The 27,049-nt window shown below is 39.8% G+C and overlaps 1 protein-coding gene across 2 annotated transcripts; it reads right to left on the bottom strand.

Annotated features, from left to right (window-relative positions):
- Positions 1–25: 25 nt before the first annotated feature.
- Positions 26–26,696, bottom strand: LOC132835934 (A-kinase anchor protein 8-like). Of its 2 annotated transcripts, none has more exons than XM_060855052.1 (13): positions 26,607–26,696; positions 22,703–22,750; positions 20,386–20,590; positions 17,630–18,110; positions 14,291–14,402; positions 13,393–13,451; positions 11,479–11,497; positions 5,882–5,948; positions 5,647–5,788; positions 5,359–5,464; positions 3,365–3,495; positions 2,458–2,553; positions 26–1,472 (listed from the first exon to the last, which is right to left on the bottom strand). In XM_060855052.1, exons 1-13 carry the CDS (start codon positions 26,623–26,625, stop codon positions 1,044–1,046), a joined length of 1,914 nt encoding a protein of 637 aa, XP_060711035.1. In that variant the 5' UTR covers positions 26,626–26,696; the 3' UTR covers positions 26–1,043. The 2 variants fall into 2 exon arrangements, with proteins under 2 accessions (XP_060711035.1, XP_060711034.1); XM_060855051.1 differs by having other exon boundaries at positions 11,455–11,497.
- Positions 26,697–27,049: the final 353 nt, after the last annotated feature.

A 27,049-nucleotide genomic window follows, 5' to 3' on the forward strand; every position in this document is an offset into this window, starting at 1 on the left:
TAGTACTAAGAACCACAACACAGGATTACATTGGAAGTTTTAATTAACACCACTACAAACTGATTTACAGTTGTGTATAAAATTGAAAACAATGAAGTAGAGTCAAAGTACATTGCATTTAAATAGCCTAAATAAAGGTTGCTGCTGCATAGAAAAGCAGGGTGGAATAAACCCAGTACAGGAAAAATAAATGAAAACAACTTCCTGCAGCTCATACAAACGCTAAACCACACTGCATTCCCACTGAGCCAAGCCATACTTGTTTTCAATTGTTACTCAATACTGAAGTGTACTTTATCACATGCCAACTGATCTGCATTTGGTTTGAAAACAGTGGAGGTGCAAATGCTAAAAAAAAATTAGTTGGGCTGGTAGATGTTAAATGTAATGTGAAACCTTATGAGGCAGCCCACACCCTGCAGGAATGCAGTATTATTGCCCTGAAGCATTTCTAGATTTTCACAATAGCTGCTTCACTAAATATTGCTGGAATTGCATTTGCAGTTACAAAAATCAACTTTTAAAACAAGCAACATGCTCAAAAGCACCATTCACCAATTTCATGCAAGAGAGTGCTAAATTATTACAACAAAATATTCTAAGTCACCCAAATCCCACTACATATTTACACCTCATCTGTACACAAACCAAATGAGAGATTTTTAAACCCAGTGTCTTTGTTTTACAACTGGAACAAATCTGGATTGTGTAGCTTTGAATAAAGATTGCCAGACCTTGAGTTAAGGTCACAAACTTCAATTACTGCAAACAAACCATGCCAGTCCTTAGTTAGTAGGGATCAATTGAACACCACATTAATCACATTACAGGAACCAAGTTTATTTTAAAAAAAAATTCACATCAGATGTAGAAGTAAATTTGACTTGGCTTTAGCCATATTGGATGAAACTGCAATACAGCAAGTGAACACAAATCTACTGGCAAGTTAAAAACAATTAAATTTTTAAACTAGTATAAACTTCAATAGCTGGTATGGGATAGAATTATACATCTGCATATCTGCAGAAAATTGTACTACAAGTTTATTCCAACTGTTCTTCATCTCCCTTCAGCATCTCATCTTCCTCTTCTGCTGTCAATTCTGGATCCTTGTCTTCAGCTGCCTCCCCACTGAACATCTCAGTTCCTGCCTCACCCTCAGCCTCAGCCTCCTCTCTTTCTTCCACTGCTGCCTCTGCCTCTTCCCCAGCCTCTTCCTCCCCTCCAGCCTCCTCTTCTGCCTCCCCCTCCCCCTCCCCAGTTTCTTCTTCTGTTGCTTCCCCTGCATTTTCTTCAGATGGATCGATCATTTCTTGCTTTAGTTCAGTGACAATGTTGTCACCTGTATCTTCAGTATCTCCTTTGTTCTCAACATCCACAGAGCTGTCCTTTGTAACATCTCCACCCTCAGCAGTTGCATCAGCAACATCCTCCTCATCTTTATCTGGATCATCAGTAAATGGGTTCTCACCCTGCAAAAAGACATACATGCAGTAAAATTTTAATACAGTTCCTACAACAAAATAACTACATATCAATCCTGACACTGAGGAGATGAGATAAAGTCCTCCATTCAGACCAATAAAATCTGAACCATCATTTGAAAAGCAATCCAATTTATTTTCCATAGAAAAATGAGTTTATCTTGCAAGATGCTAGCAATACCTAGATGCTACCCTCAAATCATCCTACTTTCCCCACCATGAAAAATTCATTCACTCAAAAGGCCTTTCCGACTCACATTGTGTTGTTAAGAACAAGCACTGAAAAGTTACAAAAACAAACCTGGTGTCAGCGTGTTAATGTTCCATCAAGATTTTACTGACGTGAAAATTGTTTTGCTAATACTAAAAATATCCCATTTCATTATAAATTGATTTTGATTTAGCCAGCAACCTTGAAATAAACATTTATATAATGTTTGTTCATCATGCAATTAATAGAGTTTAATTTACTGTAATGGACAATATACTTAAAATGGAATCAATTGTTGTGTGGCAGTTTGCAGTATTTGAGGAGAAAATGACTTAATGTCTATCTAGTCAGTTGAGTGCAAGTGAGAACGCTCTCTGCTGGTAAGTTTTATTTATGCAAAGTTGCATTATATTCAAGTGAATAACATTTAATAAATCAAGTACAACAGTGATGTGTACTGCCCTTTATGATGCTTCTATTATTATGTGATCAAAATCTGCACACTCCCATTCCCACTGGATAATATGATGATGATGATGTCACCAGTTAAACTTAAAATGAATTCTGATGATTTGGACACTAGTTAGCTATAATGGAAAAATGAGGATTATTCCTAAGGCAGAACTTACAAGATAGTAATATAGTCAACAGAATGTTATGTCTGTTTCAAACCCAGAATTAACCAACCAATACAAAGATTTTAAAGATTCTTTCTGCAACTGGTTGCAGTACAGAATTAAAACTTTTGAAGACAGCAGTTACCTTCTTGTACTTCTCTAGCATTGCTGCTATGTTACGGTTATTCAAGACACTCCTAGCAACGACAAGGCTGCCCTTCTTGGCTTTCTCCAGCATTGCCTGGTAGGAAAGAGATGGTAAAAAGGATAATCAATGAAGCTAGTGATTCCTTGCTTTTTGGATAAAATCTTGCAGTTCAAAATATCTCAGGACTCAAGAAAGCTTAGTTAATCAGACAAGGATGGTGGATACCTCAATTTTTTTTTAAATTGATACTACACACTTTATAACTTTAGACAAAATAACTATTTCACAGGCCGTTTGAAGCACACGACTCCTTTTTCTAACACATCCCATTCTGCTACTGTTGAGCATCTATGAACTAGTAGTGAAGCTTGAGCATTTGAGATCAGTTTAGAGATTAATGACCACACGCCACTATCTATATTTGGGAGAAAGGATTAAATTGTTTGTACTTGGATCAATATCAGTCAAAAACCACCTACATTCTATTTTTGAATACTTGCTCCAAATTTAAATCCTATACATTTAAATACTTAAATGTTGAAGGTTTCTGGTTCCATAACACTCAGGATGAAAACATTCCCCTGCCCCTTCTACCCTTAAACTGTGCCTCCCACTCAGTGATCCCTCCACCAAGAATGCTGCTTCTGGTCTACCGTTTCAGAAACCTGTAGAGGTCAAAGTTATTGGACAGACTTCTTCAGTTTACAAAAATTAAACTGGGAAAAATTCTGGTCAAAATTATCCCAAAGTCCTAAAAATAGAGATCCAATGTAATCCTGGCTAGAGGAAAGAGGCTTGCTGTCACCAACAAGAGTACAAAAAAAAACAGCTGCAAGAGAATGTTAGCCTCCTCAATCTCCTGTCTGCAATTCAAAATCTGCTTCACTTATTACACATCACTTACTCTGCGGTTCCAGCCGTGATCTGGTGATTTCAAATGTCGCATAAGGACAGCATTCTGAATGGGGATAAACAGATCACAGGCAACACAGTGTGCTGCCTCCACTTTCTTCATGAAGTGTTCCAAACCAACATCTACAGAACAATTACAAAGGATTAGATACAGCAACTGATAGTAAAAAAAAATAAATGGGGAGGAGACCGTTCCTCAAAGGCAATAATGACAGTTGAGATTATGCACCCTATTTATAATCAATAAAACTTATTTGCACGTGAATTCTAACTGATGACATTTATCAGGTTGTCTGGAGACTACCTCATTCTTTCCTCCCCATCCCCAAACCTTGGCAGACTGCTCCAGTGCTTATGCTCAGCAGCATGCACTCAAATCATTCAGGAAATAAATTAATACTTAAATAAAATAGTAACATTGAGGGGGAAAGAGAATTGGTGAGTATTTAAGCAGTTGTTTAACACAGTTGAATGCCAAACAATAAAGCTCAAATTACTGATACCAGCATGTCAAACATATCTGGGTATGAAAAAATCCTAATTCAGTTAGAAAATAAGTGATCCAAATACTCTCGGCAAAGCTTCCAGATTAAATTTAGTGTACTTGTTGGCAAAAAGAAAATCTAGTAAAAATGCCAGACTTGTAGAATTGTGGAAACACAAACGTAGGATGAAGTAGTGAGTGGTTGATGTAATCGATTAAGCCTGCTGCTTTGTCGGTCTGGGCCAATGTTTTTTTCAGGGGGAAGAAAAACTAAGTCTGAATTCCATTCCTACAGGTCTGTTTGCTTGCTTTTGGAAAGACCTTTAGTATTTAGGTCTTTTCATTTTTCAACCTGTACACATTTTAACACGCAAGTCAGTGTGCCTAATCTTAACCATCTAAAATGCTATTCGTTGTGCCCACTTCTGCAATTGTAGCTCCAGTTTGCAGAACTAGAACATAGAATTTGAAAGCAACACAGCATGACGTTGAAAATTTCCAACTGCAATACAAGATAAACATTGAATTAGCTTCAACTTCAAACTGTCTTTTCAACCCAATCTTAAACCACATTCAAGACCTATATAAAATACTCCTGACACTAAGAGAATTAAATTAGAATGGTGTTCATACTGGTTCAAGGAGAAAATGAGGACCGCAGATGCTGGAGATTAGAGCTGAAAATGTGTTGCTGGAAAAGCGCAGCAGGTCAGGCAGCATCCAAGGAGCAGGAGAATCCATGTTTCAGGCATAAGCCCTTCAGGAATTGGGAGAAGGGCCTATGCCCGAAACATCGATTCTCCTGTTCCTTGGATGCTGCCTGACCTGCTGCGCTCATACTGGTTCAAACCTTGTTCCCATGCGGTCTCCGTTCAGAGCTGGAGTAACAAATAGTATCAGATCTGCTGTCCACTGTTGCTCCACCAATGATTCAACATTTTATCTAGGGTACAATCCCAAGCAGAGTGTCTTGTGTAACTACCTCTGGGCCAAAAAGATCCAGGTTAAAAGTTCCATTTGCCTCAGGCATGTCCTATAACTTGTCTGAACAGTTGACTGAAAACCTATGATCCCAAACAGTAGATAGGTATTTCTGCCTGCCATTCCTCACTGAGCCTCAGGTTTTGACCACATTTCAGTGTACAAATTGCAAAGTGGAGGCTAAGCACCCCTCCATGGAACTGGTTGATATGGAAGAAAACAGAACGAGATTCAATGTTCACAGAAGATACTGAACCAATTTTTAAGATTACTTTCTATAGGTACAGAATTAACCTGGTTTCTCATTCTAAATCTTTTGCTTTTCCCATGGCAGTAACAGTAACATTTTATAGCTGTTCTGTGAAAGATCCAGAGGCAAAGAAATAAAGTTTTCAGTAACACTTGTCATATGAAAATGCAATGCCCTGAACTTGGAAAGCTAAACATTGATTAGGCCATCTTATTTGCAATGTCAAATCTGCAAATTACAGACTGGATGCTTTCCACTAAGTTCAACATACCTTGCAGTAAATCTTGCTGCTGCATCAGCTGCTTTCTCAAGATAGTTTTATCTCCAATTTGCTCCCGGCGCTTCTGAGTTTTCTGAATCTTGTTTAGGATATACTCCTGGAATAGATTCAAACATTAACAGTTTGTATGAACAATGGATTATATTAACAGCCTGTATTCTTACACACAGCTACCTTAAGACTATGCAATGAATTGCAGGCTCTCTGAAAAAAAAACACTTAATTGTAAGATTTTGAACTAACAGCAATAATAAAAAAAGGAACAGAATGGATAGATACATGCAAGAAGTCAGCAGTCTGCTTGTCAAGTCTGGTCGCAATGAACTTGAAAGTTTCCTTGTGGAACTTGCTATCCACATGGGAAGAAATATCCTCATCTTCGAAGGTTCGGAACTTACAAACTGAGCAGGCATACATTATCCTGTAACACAAGATAATGGTCTTTTTAAAGAGAAGCTGCGGAATATGAACAGCAGAATAGAAGAAACCTAGCAACAATGCTGTTAATGCATACCTTTCTGCAAGACGGTCACGATTCTTCTTTGGTTTATTTGCCTTTTTCTTTTCTTGCATTGTAGGAACTAATTAAAACAATCACTATTTCAGTACATTAGGTAGTAGCTATCCAGCTCCTTAGTGTTTACAGTTTAAAAAGGTAAATTTCAATAATACTCAGTCAGACATATGCAGCATGGAAACAGACCCTTTTGTCTAACATGCCCATGCCAAATCAAATATCCCAACCCAATCTAGTCCTATTTGCCAGAACTTGGCCCATATCTCTCCAAACCCTTCGATTCATATACCCATCCAGATGCCTTTTCGGATGTTGCAATTATACCAGCCGCCACCACTTCCTCTGGCACCTCATTCCATCCACACACCACTCTGAAAATGTTGCCCCTTAGGCCCCTTTTAAAAGGTTTCCCCTCTCACCCTAAACCTATGCCCTCTAGTTCTGGACTCCCCCACCCCAGGGAAAAGACTGTCTATTTATCCTATCAGGATTTTATAAACCCCTATAAGGTCACCCTTCAGCCTCCAACACTACAGGGAAACCAACCCCAGCCCATTCAGCCTCTCCTTGTAGATCAAATCCTCCCAACCTTGGCAACATCCTTGTAAAACTTTTCTGAACTCTTTCAAGTTTCACAACATCCCTCCTATAGGAGGGAGACCAGAACTGCGCACACACTATTTCAAAAGTGGCCTAACCAATGTCCTGTACAGCCGCAACATGACCTCCCAACTCCTACGCTCAATGCTCTGTCCAATTAAGGAAAGCAGACCAAACACCTTCATTATCCTATATACCTGTGACTCCACTTCCAAGGTCTTTGTTCAGCAACATTCTCCAGGATCTTACAAGTATACAAGTCCTGCCAAGATTTATCTTTCCAAAATGTAGCACCACCACTCAGCCTATTGGCCCATCTAAACAAGATCCCATTGAGGTGTAGTAGACAACAAAGAAGGTTACCTCCAATTTTGGTGTCATCTGCAAACTTACTAACTGTACCTCTTATGTTCACATCAAAATCATTTATGTAAATGACAAAATGCAGCATTGATCCTGGTGGCACATACAGGCTTCCCGAATGAAACGCTTCCTGACCCTTCACCCACACCCTATCTTTTATTTGGAGCCAGTTCTGTATCCAAGTGGCTAATTCTCCCTGTATTGCACATGATCTAACCTTGCTAAGCACTCTACTGTGGGGAACTTATGCTAAACACTTTACTGAAGTCTATATACATCACATCCACTGCTCTGCCTTCAATCTTCCGTTACTTCAAAAAACTAAGTTAGTGAATCATGATTTCCCATACACAGCCATGTTAATTATCCCTAAATCAGTCCTTGCTTTTCCAAAGGCACGTAAATCCTGTCCCTCAATATTGCCTCTGCCAATGTCAGGCTCAGTCTATAATTCCATGGCTTGTCCTTACCACCTTTCTTAAATCATGGCATCACTTTAGCCAACCTCCAGTCTTCCAGCACTTCACCTCTGACTATCGATGATACAAATCTCAGCAAGGGGCCGAGCAATCACTTCCCTAGCTTCCCAGAGTTCTCAGGTACACCTGATCAGGTCCTGGGGATTTATCAATTTTGCATTTCAAGACATCCAGCACCACCACCTCTGTAATATGGAGATTTTTTCAAGATGTCAACATCTATTTCCCCACATTCTATATCTTCCATGTCCTTCTCTACAGCAAACATTGGTGCAAACTACTTGCTCAGTATCTCCCCCATCTCCTGCAGTTCCACACAGGCTGCCTTGCTGATCTTGGAGGGGCCTTCGTCTCCTTCATTACCCTTTTGTTCTTAATGTATTTGTAAACACCCTTTAGATTCTCCTTAACCCTGTTTGCCAAGGCTATCTAATGTCCCCTTTTTGCCCTCCTGATTTCCCTCGCAGTATAAAGGCAGTAGGAGTATACTTAAGGGTTCACTCGATCTCCGCTATCAGCCTTGCTTTTCACCTTAAACAGGAAGGTACTGTCTCTGGACTCTTGTTCGCATTTTTGAAGTCTTCTCGTTTTCCAGCTGTCCCCAAATCAACTTGAAAGTTTTGCCTAATACCATCAAAATTGGCCTTCGTCCTATTTAGAACTATTAGATCCGGTCTATCCTTTTCTATCACTATTTTAAAATATAATCATGGTTGCTGGTCCCAAAGTGCTCCCCCACTGATACCTCAGTCACCTACCCTACTTTATTTCCCAAGAGTAGGTCAAGTTTATCAGCTTCTCCAGTAGGTACATCCATATACCGAAACAGAAAACTTTATACACTAAAAATTTCTCTCCACCTAAACCCTCAACACTATGGCAGTCCCAGTCCATGTCTGGCAAGTTCAAATCCCCTACCAGAATGACCCTATTACTCTTCCAGATAATGGAGATCTCCTTACAAATTTGTTTCTCAATTTCTAGCTGACAATTGGATGGTCGAGAGTACAATCCCAATAGGGTGATCATCCCTTTCTTATCTCTCAGTTCCACCCAACTAACTTGCCTGGAATATCCTCAAGTCCAGCCATAATGCTTTCCAGGATCAAAAACACCACTCCCCCTTCTCTCAATCCTTTTCTCTCCTTCCTGTAGTATCTATATCCTGGAACGTTAAGCTGCCAGTCTTGTCCATTTGAGCCATGTCTCTAATTGCTATGATATCCCAGTTCCATGTTCCTAACCATGCGGAGTTCATATGCCTTCCCTGTTAAGTCTCTTGCATTAAAATAAATGCAGTTTAACTTATCAGACCTACTGCATTCTCTGCTTTGTTCCTGACTGTTTAACGCACCACTTTTCCCAAGTGTACCTGTCTCAGATTGATCTCTTTCCTTACCACTTCCCTGGGTCCAACCAGGGCAACATCCTTCTAAGTCTTTTCTGAACCCTTTCAAGTTTCACATCTTGCCAATAGGAAGGAGACCAGAATTGCACGCAATATTCCAGCAGTGGCCTAACCAATGTCCTGTACAGCCGCAACATGACCTCCCAACTCCTATACTCAAACCGATAAAGGAAAGCATACCAAATGCCTTCTTCACTATCCTATCTCCCTGCAACTCCACTTTCAAGGAGCTATGAACCTGCACTCCAAGGTCTTTGTTCAGCAACACTCCCTAGGACCTTACCATTAAGTGTACAAGTCCTGCTAAGATTTGCTTTCCCAAAATGCAGCTCCTCGCATTTATCGGAATTAAACTCCATCTGCCACTTCTCAGCCCATTGGCCCATCTGGTCCAGATCCTGTTGTAGTCAGAGGTAACCCTCTTCACTGTCCACTACACCTCCAATTTTGATATCATCTGCAAACTTACTAACTGTACCTCTTATGCTCGCATTCAAATCATTTATGTAAGTGACAAAAAGTAGAGGGCCCAGCACTGATCCTTGTTGCACTCCACTGGTCACAGGCCTCCAGTGTGAAAAACAACCCTCCACCACCACCCTCTGTCTTCTACCTTTGAGCCAGTTCTGTATCCAAATGGCTAGTTCTCCCTGTATTCTGAGAGATCTAACCTGGCAAATCAGTCTCCTGGGGGAATCTTGTCGAACGTCTTACTGAAGTCCATTTAGATCACGTCTACTTCCCTGCCCTCATCAATACTTTTTGTTACTTCCTCAAAAAACGCAATCAAATTTGAGAGACATGATTTCCCACACACAAAGCCATGTTGACTATCCCTAATCAGTCCTTGTTTTTCCAAATACATGTACATCCTGTTCCTCAGGATTCCCTCCAACTTGCCAACCACCGACGTCAGGCTCACTGATCTATAGTTCCCTGGCTTGTCCTTATTCCCTTCTTAATAAGTGGCACGTTAGCCAATCTCCAGTCTTCCGACACCTCATCTGTGACTATTGATGATACAAATATCTCAGCAAGAGGCCCAGCAATCACTTCTCTAGCTTCCCACAGAGTTCTCGGGTACACCTGATCAGATTCCAGGGATTTATCCACCTTTACCAGTTTCAAGACATCCAGCATTTCCTCCTCTGTAATCTGGATATTTTGCAAGATGCCACCATCTATTTCCCTACAATCTATATCTTCCATATCCTTTTCCACAGTAAATACGGATGTAAAATTCTCATTTATTATCGCCCCCCCCGCCCCATTTTCTGAGACTCCACAAAGGCCACCTTGCTGATCTTTGAGGGGCCCTATTCTCTCCCTAGTTACCCTTTTGTCCTTAATGTATTTGTAAAAACTCTTCGGATTCTCCTTAATTCTATTTGCCAAAGCTATTTCATGTTGCCTTTTTGCCTTCCTGATTTCTCTCAAGTATACTCCAAAGACTCACTCAATCTATCCTGTCTATACCGGACATATGTTTCCTTCTTTTTCTTAACCAAACCTTCAATTTCTTTAAGTCAACCAACACTCCCTATACCTACCAGCCTTTCCTTTCACCCCAACAGGAATATACTTTATCTGGATTCTCGTTCTCATTTCTGAAGGCTTCCCATTTTCCAGCTGCCCCTTTATCTGCAAACATCTGCCCCAATCAGCTTTCAAATGTTCTTGCCTAATACAGTCAAAATTGGCCTTTCTCCATTTTAGAATGTCAACTTTTAGATCTGGTCTATCCTTTTCCATCACTATTTTAAAACTAATAGAATTATGGTCACTGGCCCTAAAGTGCTCCCCCACTGACACCTCAGTCACCTGCCCTGCTTTATTTCCCAAGAGTAGGTCAAGTTTTGCACCCTCTCTCGTAGCTACATCCACATACTGAATCAGAAAATTTTGTACACACAAATTCCTCTCCATCAATTGCCATTCCAAGCAATCCATGATCTGATAGGAAGTGTCTTGGTTGTGAATCCTGTAGACAGTCAGCAACTCAACTCCCATATCAGATCGGAAAAGCACATCACTCTACTAAAGGCAGTCTTTTTTCCTTCAAAATCTACAGACCCAGAAAACAGCATTGTCTTAATGCTCTAAAGAAAACAATGCTCCAGGCTAGCTTAATGCTCAATTCAGCCAAAATCAACAACCATTATTCCTTATATAAAAAAGTACCATCCTTTTAAAAACTACACAGTGCTCTTTGTTCAAAAAGGCATTGGTAACAGGAAGATCCAAGCTCAGTTGAAGTTCAGCTTAATGGCTAGAGTTTAACACTGATTAAAACAAATTCTACATAAAGTATATAACCTCTAATGATAAAATAGCTCATTGCTTAAAGTGGAATCAGCTATTAACAATTTGCTTGCACTTCAGTCTCTTTGCCTACTCTGCCTACATAAGGTCCACACTTTAAAATAGGGACAGCCTACTTGTATCACATTTCAACTGAGTTAGTGTGTTAAACTATCCAGAGTTACAAAATTAGACAGTTGGCAGCTAATTAGCATTTACAGAATGTCAATTTAACCTTTAAGCAAATTCACTTTGCCAAGAAAGCCATAAATGTGAATCAATCAAACCAACGTAAACTTGCAGAGAAAGTGACAAGACAGATCAACAGAAAAAAACCATGAGAAACTTAATGAACTCCCTTCCTCTGCTGAGTACATGGATTCATGCAGAGAATTACACTAACTAAAACTTGATCTTACAGCGTTTTGGTTTCTTGTCCTCACCCTCTTTGCCTTCACCAGTCTGGGAAAATAAAAACACATGCATTAAGGCAATATTATAAACATGCTCCAAGAAATATTTTTGCATATTACATCCAGTTGCAATAAGTTAGAAGTCCCATGTTGAGATGCATTGGACAATCCAACTTAGTAACAGTACTGATTGCTACAGTGATTAAAAATACAACTTCCAGCAAGTCTTTCCAACAAAACATATTTGAAGTAACAATTAGTTATACAGGCAGATAATCTAATAATTCAAACTCCCAGAGAAAAAAAGTGACTCATGTAAGAAAATTTATTTCACATGGGGGATAAAATGAGGAGTTTGAACACTGCATTTGGAGAATAGCTGTTTGCTTTTACACATCCAAACTAATACTGTGTTGCCTTTCCTTATTGGCAACACAAGGTCATGTAACTTTTGGGACATTGACACCAGGTATATGTGGGCGGCACGGTGGCACAGTGGTTAGCACTGCTGCCTCACAGCGCCTGTAGACCCGGGTTCAATTCCCGACTCAGGCGACTGACTGTGTGGAGTTTGCACGTTCTCCCCGTGTCTGCGTGGGTTTCCTCCGGGTGCTCCGGTTTCCTCCCACAGTCCAAAGATGTGCGGGTCAGGTGAATTGGCCAAGCTAAATTGCCCGTAGTGTTAGGTAAGGGATAAATGTAGGGGTATGGGTGGGTTGCGCTTCGGCGGGTCGGTGTGGACTTGTTGGGCCGAAGGGCCTGTTTCCACACTGTAAGTCTAATCTAATCTAAATATGCTTTTCATTGGCAGCTTTTCACAGAACTGAGATGTGAGCAGTTTTACCCAGAGCTCTTAAAAAACCAACAAGATAGGTCAGTATCTCATTCTACTCCCACTCCTCAAAAAGCACCACCCACTATTAGCTTTTCTGGTTTGTGTAAAGGTGAACTTCTAAGACCAACAAACTGAGAATATCACCTTACTCCACCCACACATTTTTGGCTCCTGATCCACAAACGATGTTCCTCTGCAAAACTATTTTCCAAATCCTATTTATGAAATCATTGTGCATGCATTTGGATTTAATGGGGATGCAGTTTACATTTGCATGTTAATTAATAATCCTTTCACTATTTAATATAGCATATACATTTGTTATAAATGTTTTTCTTCTAGTTTAGAAACCTGGTGCAAGTTCCGTTTTTCTGGTAAAAGGAGGCAAATCATATCATTAAATTGGGCTTTTATTTCTTCAAGATGACTTGTGGAAGAGCTGGATTGATTTCTAGCATTAATGGTATATGAATGTTTAACTCTACTCATCCATATTCATAATAAAATTGGCCTAGTTTCTCAGTAATTTCAAATCTCCCGAATATGTCTTCACAGGCTGAGACTGGCTTAAAAGTGGGGGGAGGGGGGGGGAAGAAGAGTATTTCTCCACTTCAGTCTTAGTTTTACATATGAAACCTGCTAACTGTTTCCTGCAGAATTCACAGAAAAAAAGTCAATCTGGACTCGAAGGTTTGACTGATAATAGAATTGCGCTGTTTCCCAGAGTACACTATGAAGGGTCAAAATCCACATCAGAAGTTGACAGTCAGTAAGACTATAACTGAAAATCTCAACCAAAAAAGGCCACATTACATCATGCAAAATTTTAATAGTTGGTTACTTGCCAAGAAGTTTATCAAATCTCATGTGGACATTGTCGCTTACAATATAAAATTATCCACTTCTCTCTTCCCCCTCATTAGGATAACAAAATAGAATCAATCCCATACAAATTAAACAGCTGCAGAAGTTAAGCTCCTTCATACTAAACCAAATAAACCAGTAACATTCATGCAAAACACAAGGTTCTGCAGTCAGTCTCTCAAATGATTGAGCTCTGGCTTTATTAGCAAATACTCAATGTCGGCAGTAAGCAAACAACTACTTACACCACCATCCCCAGCAGCATCTCCAGCAGCATCTCCAGATTCACCACCATCATCTTCTCCTGAAATTAAGAGTCATTTTAAGAACGCTACCACTCAAATAGATAACATTATTGCACGATGCACTTCATGGATCAGTCATTTGAACAAGTGTAGGTACAAAACAGTTAAACAATATATAAGTTACATAATGACTATTCTCTTTCAACATTTTGTAGAGTGCAATTTCAGTGTGTCACAGAATAACTATATTTAGGATGTTGTGTTGAAGACATTTCAACAGATAATCCAGTAACAAAGTGGTTCAAACCTGAAATGGAATGCAACCTGAAAGATGTTGTGGAGCAGATTTAATCTGATTCAATCAACTTATCTGAAAAGGATGAACTTGCAAGGGAGAGGAAGAGCAGCACTACACAACACATACACAGCCAATACAGACATGGTGAGTAGAATAATTTCCTCCTGCAGCATAACAGTCCTTAGACGCTATGAAACCCATTCTGGATAGATCATGGGATAGCACAGGATTGCTCAAGTCAATTCCATTTTCACCCTGCATTGACATGCATGCCAAGCACAGGGTACTACTTAGAAGTCAAGAGGAAAATTGGCCTTACCTCCCATTCTGGTAGTTTGTAGTCCAATTATTGACTTGAACCTGACCTTAATTCTGGAGTAAAACTTAGTAGCTAAATGTTAAGTTTCAGCATGCACCTGGATCAGTATAGATTATCAATATCTTGCTGAAGGAAATGTAGTTCTTATGGAGGATTATCAAAAGATGAAAATTTAAAATGCAGGAGACAAAAGTAGTCTGTCATGAAAAAGTGAGGGAACATCACTTGTATTTTAACATGGCAAAAGACAGGTTGCAGGAATGAAAGAATTTGATGCATACCTGGATCAGATCCATTAGGATCTTCGGATTTTGCTTGTTTGTTCTCTGGTTCATCAGTACTGGCTGTGGAAAGCTTTCTCTTCCTGCCAAAGCCTGCAGTCACTTTCTTCATCTGTTAATGATCAAAGAGAGATCAATTCACATTCTTAATACACAAAGAGCATTTAAAATATTTTTATACATGGTGTTGAATCAATCTCATGATATGCATAAGTGATCTTCAAATATTCCAATTATTAACACTCTGGACTTAAACAAGTTATTTGTAGAGTCCAGAACAATTTTTGTTTACCATTTAATGATTTAGGATGCACCCTAACTTGGCATTACAGACAACACACAGAACATTTCACAGCTAGCTAAGTTTACCCTGATTATTTGTTGCTCCAATGTTTTAAAAAAGACAAAGAACACTTCCTGATAAACTGAATACTGGACAACAGTTGGACTATACAATACTGACCTAATTTCACATTTCTAAATCATTTCAAAATTGAAACCTAACTTTTCTGCAAGACATGCTATGATTTTCTGTGACTGGTATTAACCAAACAACTTGGGAATTAAGCAAAGAGAACAGAAAATGATGAAATACACTTCACACGCACACAAAGCATTCTAGAACTCATGATGAGGAGAGTGCCAGTCTGTGTCAAAGACATCACATTTTTTTTCAAAGAGATCACGTAACTACTTTTGCCACCAGATCAGATACACAATTGTCTGTGACCAAATACAACACACAAGCAATGTCATTATTCTAGTATGTGGTAACCACTGGTAGTCTGAAGTGTCAGTAATAATGCCCAACCTCTGCTGAAGTAGGCGGACGACCATGGAAGGGAGAAAGGAGAAAACAGTAAGCAAAATCTTGGAGAGCATAAATTGTTGCTTTACTATTAAAAAGGCATTATGTTTAAGTAACATTGAAACCAAAGGGTCCCAGCTGAATCCACTTACTATATTGAACAAACTGAATTGCTCAGTATTAAATATTAATTTAGCAGATCAAACAACTTGTGAATTCTACATCACAATATCCTTTCCCTTGGCACTTAATATATGATTTCACTTAGCAAGGTTATTGCTAAAAACAAAGTCAAGCTTATCATTGAGTCTCAATCCAGATGAGTGCACATTCTAAAAAGGAAACAACAATCTACACAGCATGCCAAGAGGATGCGAACTTGGACAACAGGAGGTACAGCATGACCAGTTAAGCACTAATCTACTTTGATTAGTCAGGACATTGCCAGGGAGATGCAGCACAGATTGGCTGGCTCCAAAGTCCTTTCTTCAGTGCAAACCAGAAGAAAGCCTGAAGAATACAAGATGAAAAATACTTAAAGACTCCAGATCTCTCTTTAGCAACGTTTCTTGATAAGTTAATATCCTTCATGAATATAGTTTGAATTACACTCAGCAGAAAGAACATTTCTTTATTTCACTTAATGCACAAATCCTGTAAACAAAAAAGTAAAGCAATGTAATGTACTGAATTGCATTTGTTTTACGTCAACTCATATGGACTAATTGCAGACCTAGAAACACAAACAAGCCAAACTTGCAAAGCAGGATTGGTCCACAGAAAGACAAGTGATATACCAAAGATTATGAAACTGCCTCAGCACCAGTCACATTTCCAGAAGATTTTGATCAGAAAAGAAGTGGGGAAGAGTCACAAAACAAACAGTAGAATGCTTAAAAAGGTAAAAAGGACTTTCATTTTTTAGAATGTTAAAGTAACATTGAAACCAAGGGTCCTAGCTGAATCCACATACAATATTGAAAAACTGACTAAAGGTAAAAACAGAATTTAAAAATTAAAAAGGAACATACTGGGAAAGTTATTGAAATTCAGGCCTGAACTTCATTTCAATTCAGGAGAATCCAGGCTCAGAACAGCTCAAAAAAATAAAATTTATTGGATTCCCAAAATATCAAGAGCAAAACACTGTAGGTGCTTCAAATCTGAAAACAAAAAATAATGGGAATACTGAGCAGATTTTACAGCATCTGTGGAAAGGGGAACAGACTTAACATTTCCAGTCAAAGAAAATATCAACCATAATATCCCCATTTTTAAATCTACAGTTGGGAAAATGTTTGAAAGTATTAATATGGACAACATTAAAGAAAAGCAAGTTTGCCCGCTTTTCAGTGTACAGTTGACAACTAATGCAAGCATCACAGGCTAATTCTTAAAAATTGGATTACATAACAATGAGCAAATTCAAAAAGGTAATTTGGGCACTGTCAAAGATTGGTAAAAATCACACATGGAACACAGACTCAATTTCCATACTAAAAAACTCATTGGAGTTCACCCCACAAACCAATCAGAATGCAAAAGATAAAAAACTCATGGTAGTCATTTTTAAGTCGAAGTATCTTTTAAACATCACAAAAGTCTTAAGATTTTATACAGGATCATTGCAGTGGAGACAGATTATAGAAATATGGTGAATATTTATATTGCAAGAATCAATTTTGGATTTGCATCATTTTGTTTCAACACTGCAAGATCCCTTGAATTTTCCAAGTTAAACTGCATCTACTGTAAATAAATTCCAATATTGTACTGTACACGAAGGCAGACAATACATCCCACTGTTTAATGTGGGAAGTTACATTTAACAGTGCAGTACTATCCCTAGCTTAAACATTTAATGTTAAGATTTGCAAGCACTTGCCAATTCCAGGCTGGAAATAAAATGAAATTCAAAAACATGAAGTACATTTTGCATCAGCTACAGGAGACTAATATGACACTAACATACAAATTTAATACAGTTTTAAACAGCATAGAATTTATGAAGCTGAGACTCAATACTCATTTTAACACTAAAAACTTAATGTTCATGTTGCAATCTATGACAGAAACCACAAACATGTTCAATAAATCATACATTCAATTTAACAACATCTGCGTGCAAATACCCTACAGTGAAGTAGGAATGACTGATGACTGATTTAAATAGAAGGATGGATGTGGAAACTGGCTCACCAAAGATGGTTCTCAAGACTTAACTAACCAAGTGCAATTCGCATAACCTGACTTTAAAAAGGCATGATACAACTCGGGTTATAGATATGCTAGAGGATCCTTCTGTTTAAGCACTTTCAGTTCTGCACTAGTTGAAACACTGCACACGAAAAATGGATTTTTCTTTGGACAAGGCAGTGGAAGTTCACATTGGTCCACTTAAAAAAAAATTAAAAGTCGTGCCCTTGAACTAAAAAAAAAACTCCCTCAAATGAACAAATGAAATTTTCAGAATGCCTCATTTTACCTATTAATTACTGGATAAAATAAAAAGTATTTAAAAAGGTACTTACGCCTCTGGTTCGAGTCCTGTCTCTCCTTCGCTGTCTGGCACCTCCTAACGGTCTTCCCGATCCCTGAACTCTGAACAGGTCCATGGGGATAATGTTTGGGGAGAAGAGCGAAGGGAGGTTCCTGGTGGAGGAGGCGGTGGCGGCGTTGGGGCCCCTGCCTCCCATCGACAGCTCATTCCAGCGTGCAGACATTCGCCCGGAACTTGCAGGTGACATGAAGGGGTCGTTCCGATTGGGTCTGTTATATGGAGGCCGGTCTCTAGACCAGTTCTGGCCCCACTGGTTAGCAGGGCCATATGGGTCACGTGCTCTGTTCTGGAACTGATCTCTGCGGGTCCCGTAGGAGCTGTCGTAGTGGTCATAGCGACCTCCATAGGAATCGTTATAATCAGGCCCATATTCACTGTAACCGTAGCCAGATCTGTACAGATCACGGTCATTCAGTGAAGACCCGGAGTCGTAGGACTCGTAAGGTGTAAACCTGAAAGAGTCGCACAGCAAGCAAGGAATCTGGTCAGTAGCTGGAAAGTACCATGGTACAAGTCTGCCAAGAAGTGATAGCAGACTTAAAAACTAAACAACATAGCTGTAGCTAATGACATTTTAGCTAATTACAGAACCTATGTGGTTTGCAGTAATTAAATAAGTATTGGCTGAAATGGTCAGTCTCTAACAAACACTAGTATTGCATTTACTAAACTGCTAATTAAAATAGCAGAAAAATGGGTCAGTGAAAAATGTAACTAATAATCGCACAGCATGGGTTAACAAATACAATTTAGTTAAGTAATGGTCCATGTTCCATAGCTTTGGCTGTGCAATTACTCTTCTTGGAGCACACTGCCACTCAAAACATGTTGCAATATGGTAAACAGCAGAATGGAAAAATCCACCAATATTTGGATTTTAGCCATTTTAAAGTTGTACGCCATGTTAACTTTTACTTGTGGATGGGAAGGGTTGGATGGGGGGGAGGGGTTAAAGACTATGAGCTCAATGGCAACCTTAAAATGACAAAACAATTGTTTGGCTTATAGGCTCTTATGCTTAAATCATTTACCTGACATCATTGGACACGATACCTTTGAGAACCAGATCTCATCCTTACAGCCAGCAGGAACGATGGGGATTTTTCCACCATGCTACACCGTCTATGCCACCAAGCACATTTTATTGTAGATATGCTGCTAAAGCAAGCCCTATCTACTTCACCAATCTAGAGAGTGCATTCAAATCCAGCTTTAATGGAATATCAGAGTGTAATTAATTTTACTAGTTGAAATGTAGCATCTTACTCTGAACAACTTACTGAAGAGGAAATGGTGTTTACAGAGTACTAAACAAGCTTGGTTTTGAATAACCTATCTCTGTGTAAAAGAAACTACAAACACACCAGCATATATTAGCACATACAACACATGGCAAAAAAAAAACGAGACTCCCAGTGCACAGTACAGCAGCTGCCAAGTTTGCAAGCAGTTAGGATCAAGTCTTCTTGTCCACCACACTGTCAAAGATTCAAAATTCCCATCCTTAATGGGATGGTTAAATCACCAACTTAAAGAGGAGCTAGACACATCATAGTATCTTGGGAACAAATCACCTCAACCTAGCATTAACTGCTACAAATGATTAAGTTAAATTCAAGGTTTTGGATAAGCTCACTTCCATGAAAACTGATGGGCAACAATTCTGCAAAACAATACTTATAAGGAGAGTTTTCAAACTATTGAAATAATCACCAGTCCACCTTAGCACATTTAATACAATTACTTTTTTGACCATTCAGCTAAGTGATTGGATGAGTGTATGCATGACCATTGCCCTTAGGCATGTTGCAAATAGGTTACATTAAGACCAAAATTATTGTAGCAATCTCTTCCTCTTCCCTACTGCAGGGAGGTAAGTTTAACCCAAACTAATGCTGCCAATACTAGATTATAACAGAGCTATTTCATATATGGATTGACATGACTGAAAGTCAAGTTTCACAACAAAATTCTGTGTTTAAATATCAATTTATCCAGCTTCTTGACAATAGGACTTTTCTAAACTTTAATTTCTCCCACAAACTTCAAAACACCAAGCTTTGCCAATTGTTACTTGTCCTTCAAGTAAGCAGTATCCCACTGCACGTGCATTTCAAAAAAAAAGCAATGAAATTGAACAGAAACATTTAGAGCTACACAATAAGTATGTAAGGATAGCAACATTGACTAGGTTCACAATTCAGAGATTAGTTATTTTGCAAATCAAAGTAGGTTGACTGATTCTGATATTGGATTGCTAATTTTCTAAAATAGACATGCACTTGGTTAAAGCTGCCATTTTTAAACCAAAGTACCAAACATCAGAATAATTTTAGCCACAAGCTTTGATTCCTCCGATTCAAAACCTGCCAATGTAACACGATCATGAAGCTGTCAATCAGAAAGCAGTCGATTGAGACATCGCCATCCCTTTCCAAGAAGTTTCTCGGAAACTTACATTCACGAACTCAATTAGCAAATAACCCACACTTAGGAAACAAGTAATACTATTGAAAGATAATCCGTACGGTAGAAACTGAAACAGCAAACAGTGAATTTGAAGCATGTAAAGCAAATACTCTGGTTGAGAAGACTGTATTTTGAATGTTAAGTTTTATGCAATGACAATTGAAACTCATCAGATACAGAGGAAAGGTGTCTTTATGCAACGCCTTTAAAAAATTGAACTGCTGCTCTTCCTTTTAGCACTGAATTTTCAGCAAATACCTGTTGTCCTGGTAAGAGTCTTGCACCTGGTTCTCCGTCTCGAGTTGAGAAAGCATATCCAGACGCTTGTTGATCTTGGCGATGATGGTGTCCGTTGCTGTATTTTTAGGGACCTCCCAAGACTTATTACCAGAATTGTAGCCGTAATTTGTTGCAGAGCTGGGTATAGTATCCTGGGTGTAACTGTAATCATAGCCATCATATTCTGAAAAGGACACAAAAGATTTAAAACATGTAGAAACCTTAAACTATATTAAATGTGCATACCCAAAGTCAAACGGTTGCAGGATATTTTGCAACATATAGCCATTTTCCAGGAAATGAACTGCATTAACAATTTCCTGCCCCAGGGGACACTCATAAAATGGGGGGCACAGTGGCCTCACAGCACCAGAGACCCGGGTTCAATTCCTGCCTCAGGCGACTGACTTGTGTGGAGTTTGCACATTCTCCCCATGTCCGCGTGGGTTTCCTCCGGGTGCTCTGGTTTCCTCCCACAGTCCAAAGATGTACAGGTTAGGTGAATTGGCCATGCTAAATTGCCTGTAGTGTTAGGTGAAGGGGTAAAATGTACAGGAAAGGGTCTGGGTGGGTTGCGTGCCGGTGGGTTGGTGTGGACTTGTTGGGCTGAAGGGCCTGTTTCCACACTATCTAATCTAACCTAATCTAATCATACTTATTGGATAGGCATAAGTATCACAACAACATCCCAATTTGACCTAGGCCCATGTGACCCTTCTGATTCATGTATCCATACAGATGCCTTTTTAATTGCATCAGCTCCACCACTTTCTCCAGCAGCTCATTCTATACACACACCACCCTCTTCATGAAAAAGGTTACTGCTCATGTCCTTCTTTAAGGCTCCCCTCTCTCACCTTAAAACCTATGTTCTCTAGTTTTGGACTCCCCTTACCCTATGGAAAAAGGCCTGATCTCAAAAGATGTCTTTTAGACCAGGCAATAAAATATTTGATTCCTCTAAATCAAAAATCATAGTAAACAGTCGTTAAAGCTGCAACAAAATGAAACTGGGAGAATGAAGCCCCAGTGGTATTAGAAAGAAGTGTCTTAGTACAAGTTGGCTAACGCCATTTCATTTCAACTTGTTTTAAAGTTTTGGAAACTTGTGAAGGTGGCAACTTCAATTTATTTATTGCAAGAGAGGCGGGGGGGGGGGGGAAAAGAGGAGAGAGAGAGAAAGAAAAAAGGGGGGGCAAGAAGACAGAAAAAGAAAGGGGGGGAGGAGAGAGGGAGAAAGAAGGGGGGAGGAGAGAGGAAGAAAGGAAGAAAGGAAGAAGAGAGAAAGAAAGAAGGGGGGGAAAGAGACACACACACACTGTAATAGCATTGATTTCTACAGAATAAAATGCAGTCTCAAAAGACTAGACACTTGCTCTAGTGAGGATTGCAGGAGTTGGAAGGGAAAATAATTAAAACCAAAATCAATTAAAAACCCGTAAGACTGCATAACATTGCACCCACAAAGGACTCGCAATGGAAACAACAAATTCAAGTTTACTTCCAAGCATTAATCCAGAGTCTGTCAAAGCACACTGCCTGAACCCAATTCTGATCAAATGTCTAAAATGGCTTGGGATATCAAACAGCCTTCACATGCTCCTAATTCGCATGAGCTTCATATAAAGGCTATGCTTCAATTCATTGAATCCAAAAGGCATTCTTATGTACCTGGATTGCCATGCTGTGTGCAAGAGCAGATACTGAAATTATGATAGACACTGGGCATAATCATTGGTTGTGATGCCCTCATATAGATTATATTATGGAACATAAAGTAACAGGACAAGTACCTGAAAGGGTGCATTCACCCTTCACAACAAGTTGACACAAAGAAGCACATCAGTGAAAACGGTGGAACATAAATTTACATAAGCATTTTGTTCAACCCTAAATTTATCAACTGAAAATATATAAACACAGCAAAGATGTAGTGGCCTCACTTGTCAAATCACAGACACCCAAAGGCATCACAGGTATGCTCAAGAACAGCCTCCCACTCTAAATTTCTCAGCAGACAATAACCTTGTTAAATGTATGAGATTCACAACAGTAATCCTACCAGAACAGTGGTACATTTACACTATTTTGTTATAAAGTGACTGGCAAAGATGCACAAATACATGGGGTCAAATTAGCAGACTAATTGCATCAATGCACCCACGTCACTGTCCCACCCAACCAAAAGCACCTAGCATTTAAATGCACTTTTTGCCTTACTAAAAAGGGTTAATCTCTTCATAAAATATATTTAAAAAGGAGGGTGCAGGCAACCAAGAACCCAGGAAAATCTTACCTTGAGAATTAGTGGCTCCAGTGTTCCAAGAATCACCAGTCCCATACCCTGCAATGAACACAACCAGGAATATTTAAATAAAACTCAATATTTCTCACTAAGAATCATAAAATTCATCTATTGTCTTTGTAAACAGAAGACACCGCCCCAAGACAAAGCAACAGCCTGGAAAGGGTACCGCTTCAAAGTGATCAAAACAGAAACATTTCTGAAAAGGTTCATCCAAACTGGGTCCACTTGCCCAGTAAATAGATGTGTTAATACTGGTTAACTACAACCAAAACAGTTCGAATTGAAATGAAAATTCTGAAAAGAGATGAATAATTCAACAGGAGCTGTGAACTTCACAGTGGTCTCTGCTGCAAAGCAGAAAACTTGGATCCTGTGAAAGGACAGTTGAACAGCACTAGAAATGCACCTTAACATGCTGTAATTGTTATGTAAGCTCTCAGAGGAAGTTAAAAAAATCACAATACCAGGTTATAATCCAACAGGTTTATTTGGAAGTAAAGCTTTCGGAGAGCTTCTCTGTCATCAGGTAACTAGTGGGGCAGGATCATAAATTCTATGTCTGATAACCTATTGCGATTTTAAAACTTTGTCCACCCCAGTCCAACATGTCCACATCATCTCAAAAGGACGAACAAAGACTAAGACAGGCTTGCTGGGATTCAAAGTTACAGGAACTAGCAGAAGACAATCTTTTGTAGGTGCCAGGGAAACAGTCCTATGTTTAAAAAGTTGTCAAGAATACGAAAACAAAAATCACAGAACCAATTTCATTGGCTTATATTGACTAAGGACAAATATTCTGCTGATCAGGATAGGCTTGGCAGGACAAATGGATTATCACAATCATTAATTGAGATTTCCAATCTTATGCCATGAGAAAATGGGTTCAAATCCCACCACAGCAGAAGGAATTTAAATTATAATAAATTACAATTGTTGTTCCCAAGATATTCTACAAGCATGAAGAGGAAGATGATAACCACAGTTCAGGAAGAGGAAAATGTACAGATGCTGCTGGAGAACATTGCATTGAACAAGTACTACTTCTCTCTTCATTTGAAGCAAGGTGGCCTTTGGGTTAAAGCTCTATCAGTTGCATCCCCCTAAGAGAGCAGCCATATGGTATAGTCGGACTGTCATACCTTTAACTCTACCCACCCGTTCCATGCCAAATCTTCAGAAAAGCGCTCTAATTAATTTGACTTCCCCATTTCCCCAGTGGCACACTAAGATTTTTTTCCCTTTAAATAGTTATCCAATCCACTTGAATATGTAATTAAATCAGACTTTTCCAGCTCCTCAGACAAGACATGTCACAATCTGCTATCTTAAATGTCCTCATCTCCTGACAAACATCAGTGACAGCTCAATTTGCACAATCTGACATGACACTCAAGTCAGATTGAAAGTTCAAACCCACTCCAAGGCTTGAAAGCAAAAATTAAGGCTACCACTCAAACAAACTGGAGGTAGGTTCCATCTTTCAATATGACATCGAAACAAAGTCGCATCCAACCTCTCTTCCATGTACAAGATCCCACGAGTGTCCTGATCACTATCTATCCCTCAATTGACTCAACTATGTTTTAGTTATGTTATCATGATGTTGTTTGTGGGAGCTTTGTGTGCAAGTTGGATGCCATTTTACAGTGAGTGCATTTTTAAAACAGTTAGACATTGGAAATCTGGTATAAGCAGCTAAAGATAGTCAGCAGGTCTGACATGTGCAGGGGAAAACAGTTAACATTTTAAAAATTCCACACTTGGTCATTTTTCTCAACCTTTGATTACAGTATGATTTATAAAGTTTACCACTAGATATTGGATCCAACTTGTACTTCTAATGTGGTATGCACTTTTCATGCAGACACAAGAAATGCAATAGTTATGCTTTCACTTCCTCCCTTCTCACTATCCAAGGCTCCACTCCTTCCAAATGAAGGAACTGATGTATACTTTCAATTTATTACGCATTGTTTAGTGTTCAGTGTGTTCACTTCAACACAGACCAAATTCTGACTGGGTGACCAGCCTTCTTTCACATCATTTTAATATACTACCTTCTCTTGCTCCCAACAGTGACCCGTCAGTGACATGCCAGCCTCCAAGTGAAATTTGATAAACAGCATTACAAATCACAACACCAGATTATTTGGAAACACAACCTTTCCAAGCACTGCTCCTCCTTCAGGTGGTTGTGCAGCAGAACCATAAGACACAATTTATAGCGAAAGATTAATGTCATGCAAGTAAAGTGCTATATTTAACAGACCAAGACTTAACAACAATTGAGGTTTGTGAAATAAATCATTTTATTTGCATGACATTAATCTTTTGCTATAAATTGCATCTTACGGTCCTACTACACAACACTGTGTGGAGTTTGCACGTTCTCCCCGTGTCTGCATGTGTTTCCTCCGGGTGCTCCGGTTTCCTCCCACAGTCCAAAGATGTGTGGGTCAGGTGAATTGGCTATGCTAAATTGCCCGTAGTGTTAGGTAAGGGGTAAATGTAGTGTATGGGTGGGTTGCGCTTCGGCGGGACTTGTTGGGCCGAAGGGCCTGTTTCCACACTAAGTAATCTAATCTAAGTAATCTAATCTAAACATGATGGAGCAGCCTTCTGAAAGCTTGTACTTTCAAATAAACCTGTTGGACTATAGCCTGGCATTGTGTTATTTGTAACTTTGTCCACTATATCATAGAAAAACGGCAGCTTTTATCTTAGCACTCTGCAGGCGGGAGCACTTTATACAGAATTTGGCAACTTCTGTTCACAACCACTGTCTCCAACGTGTACTGACCTTCCTTTTCACTGCTGGGTTATCTCAACTGCATTTTAATGTACAGGCCACCCGTACACAAACCTCCAGTCTTTATTGCGCCCACTGCCACTCTTTTGCTTCCTGAAACCTTGCGTCGGTTAACCCCTTACTGTCTTTCACTAGATCACAGCATTCCCCTTCTTAAATCAAGAAGCAAAAAACTGTCGTCCCACAGAGGACTCATTCTTTCGGTGAAAGATGCTGCCAGACCCCAAGTTTCTCCAACGCTCCTAGTGGGGCAATCTGTCGTCATGGCTGTCGTCCACTGCCCTGTCCCCGAAATCCCTCGTGCGTGCGTATCAGAGCTGTGCACACAGAGAACGTGCACGCCAGCCGGCAGCGGGGGCGCGCACATCGGCCTGGAGCGCGCACCTGGAATAATCCATGCCAAGGAACGGCCGCCATTTTATTGCAATTCGATAAAATTTTTGAAAAGGCGGCGTGTGGATGGCGGTGGAGGAGGTTTATTTTAGACAGTCGCTAACCGGGGTAACGGAAAGCGGCCGTGACCTTTGGTTTTTTTTTTAAAAAGTTGAAGAAAACACACGCGGACCTACGCATTTTAAAAACACAAGAGGCTTTAAAAACGCACATGCGAGTGCGTGATCGTGGCTGTTTTTAACAGCAAAAACCGAATAAGCCACGTCTTTCCCAAGAGGATTTTTCTTTTATTAAAATTTAAATAAAAATAAGTTTGGAGGGGGTGGGGGGGGGGGGGGGGGGGGGGGAGGGTGCAAAGGCAAAAAAAAAGACAAACCCGACGCGCTGGGTCAACCAAACTATGGTGCGGCCCGATTGACAGGCTCTCCCACCAATCACGGAGCAGCGTTCGGTGGTAAGTGAGGCCTTCCACCAATCAGGAACTCCAGAGGGCGGGACACATTGCCCCCTCCCAACCCATCATGTTAGGTCGGCTTCCCGTTTAACATGTCGTGCCTCGAGACAGAATTTTTTTTTAAAAAACCTTTTCATTTCTTCCTCCTCCCGAATAAAACCTTCCCAACCCTGGCCGAGTCACTCAAATTACCGAAACTCAAGAGGTTAGAAGGAACTGTTGTCTGCACTTACCGGAGTACCAAGAATCCATTTTGACTTCGTTGAATTATATGAAAAAAACCCTCCACCCCGCTCTTGCAGAATTTTCTAGCTCCGGAAGGACCACCTGCCGGCGCTGATTGGCCTACGCTGAGGGTGGACCAAGCCTTCTCGCCTTCTCTGATTGGACACCTATCATTGTCCATCAGGGTGACGCACAATGCAGATTTGCCTAATAAGACGCAAGGTGAAAGTTGCAGCTTTCGGTTTCCGTGCCATTGTTCATTCAGTAGTGATTTGCAGCGTGGGGGGAAGTGGCTTCTGAATGAGGCTCAAGACAAACAGGGAAATCCTCAGAGCACTTTTTTTGGGGGGAACAGTTAATAAGATTCATTAGGGGAGCTAAAAGCATTAGGGGTCCAGTAGACGACTTGCTCAGGGCAGGGAAGAGAGAGACAGTGAGATATCCACAAGGG

Source organism: Hemiscyllium ocellatum, chromosome 45, assembly GCF_020745735.1.
Source record: "Hemiscyllium ocellatum isolate sHemOce1 chromosome 45, sHemOce1.pat.X.cur, whole genome shotgun sequence".
Taxonomy (NCBI): Eukaryota; Metazoa; Chordata; class Chondrichthyes; order Orectolobiformes; family Hemiscylliidae; genus Hemiscyllium; species Hemiscyllium ocellatum.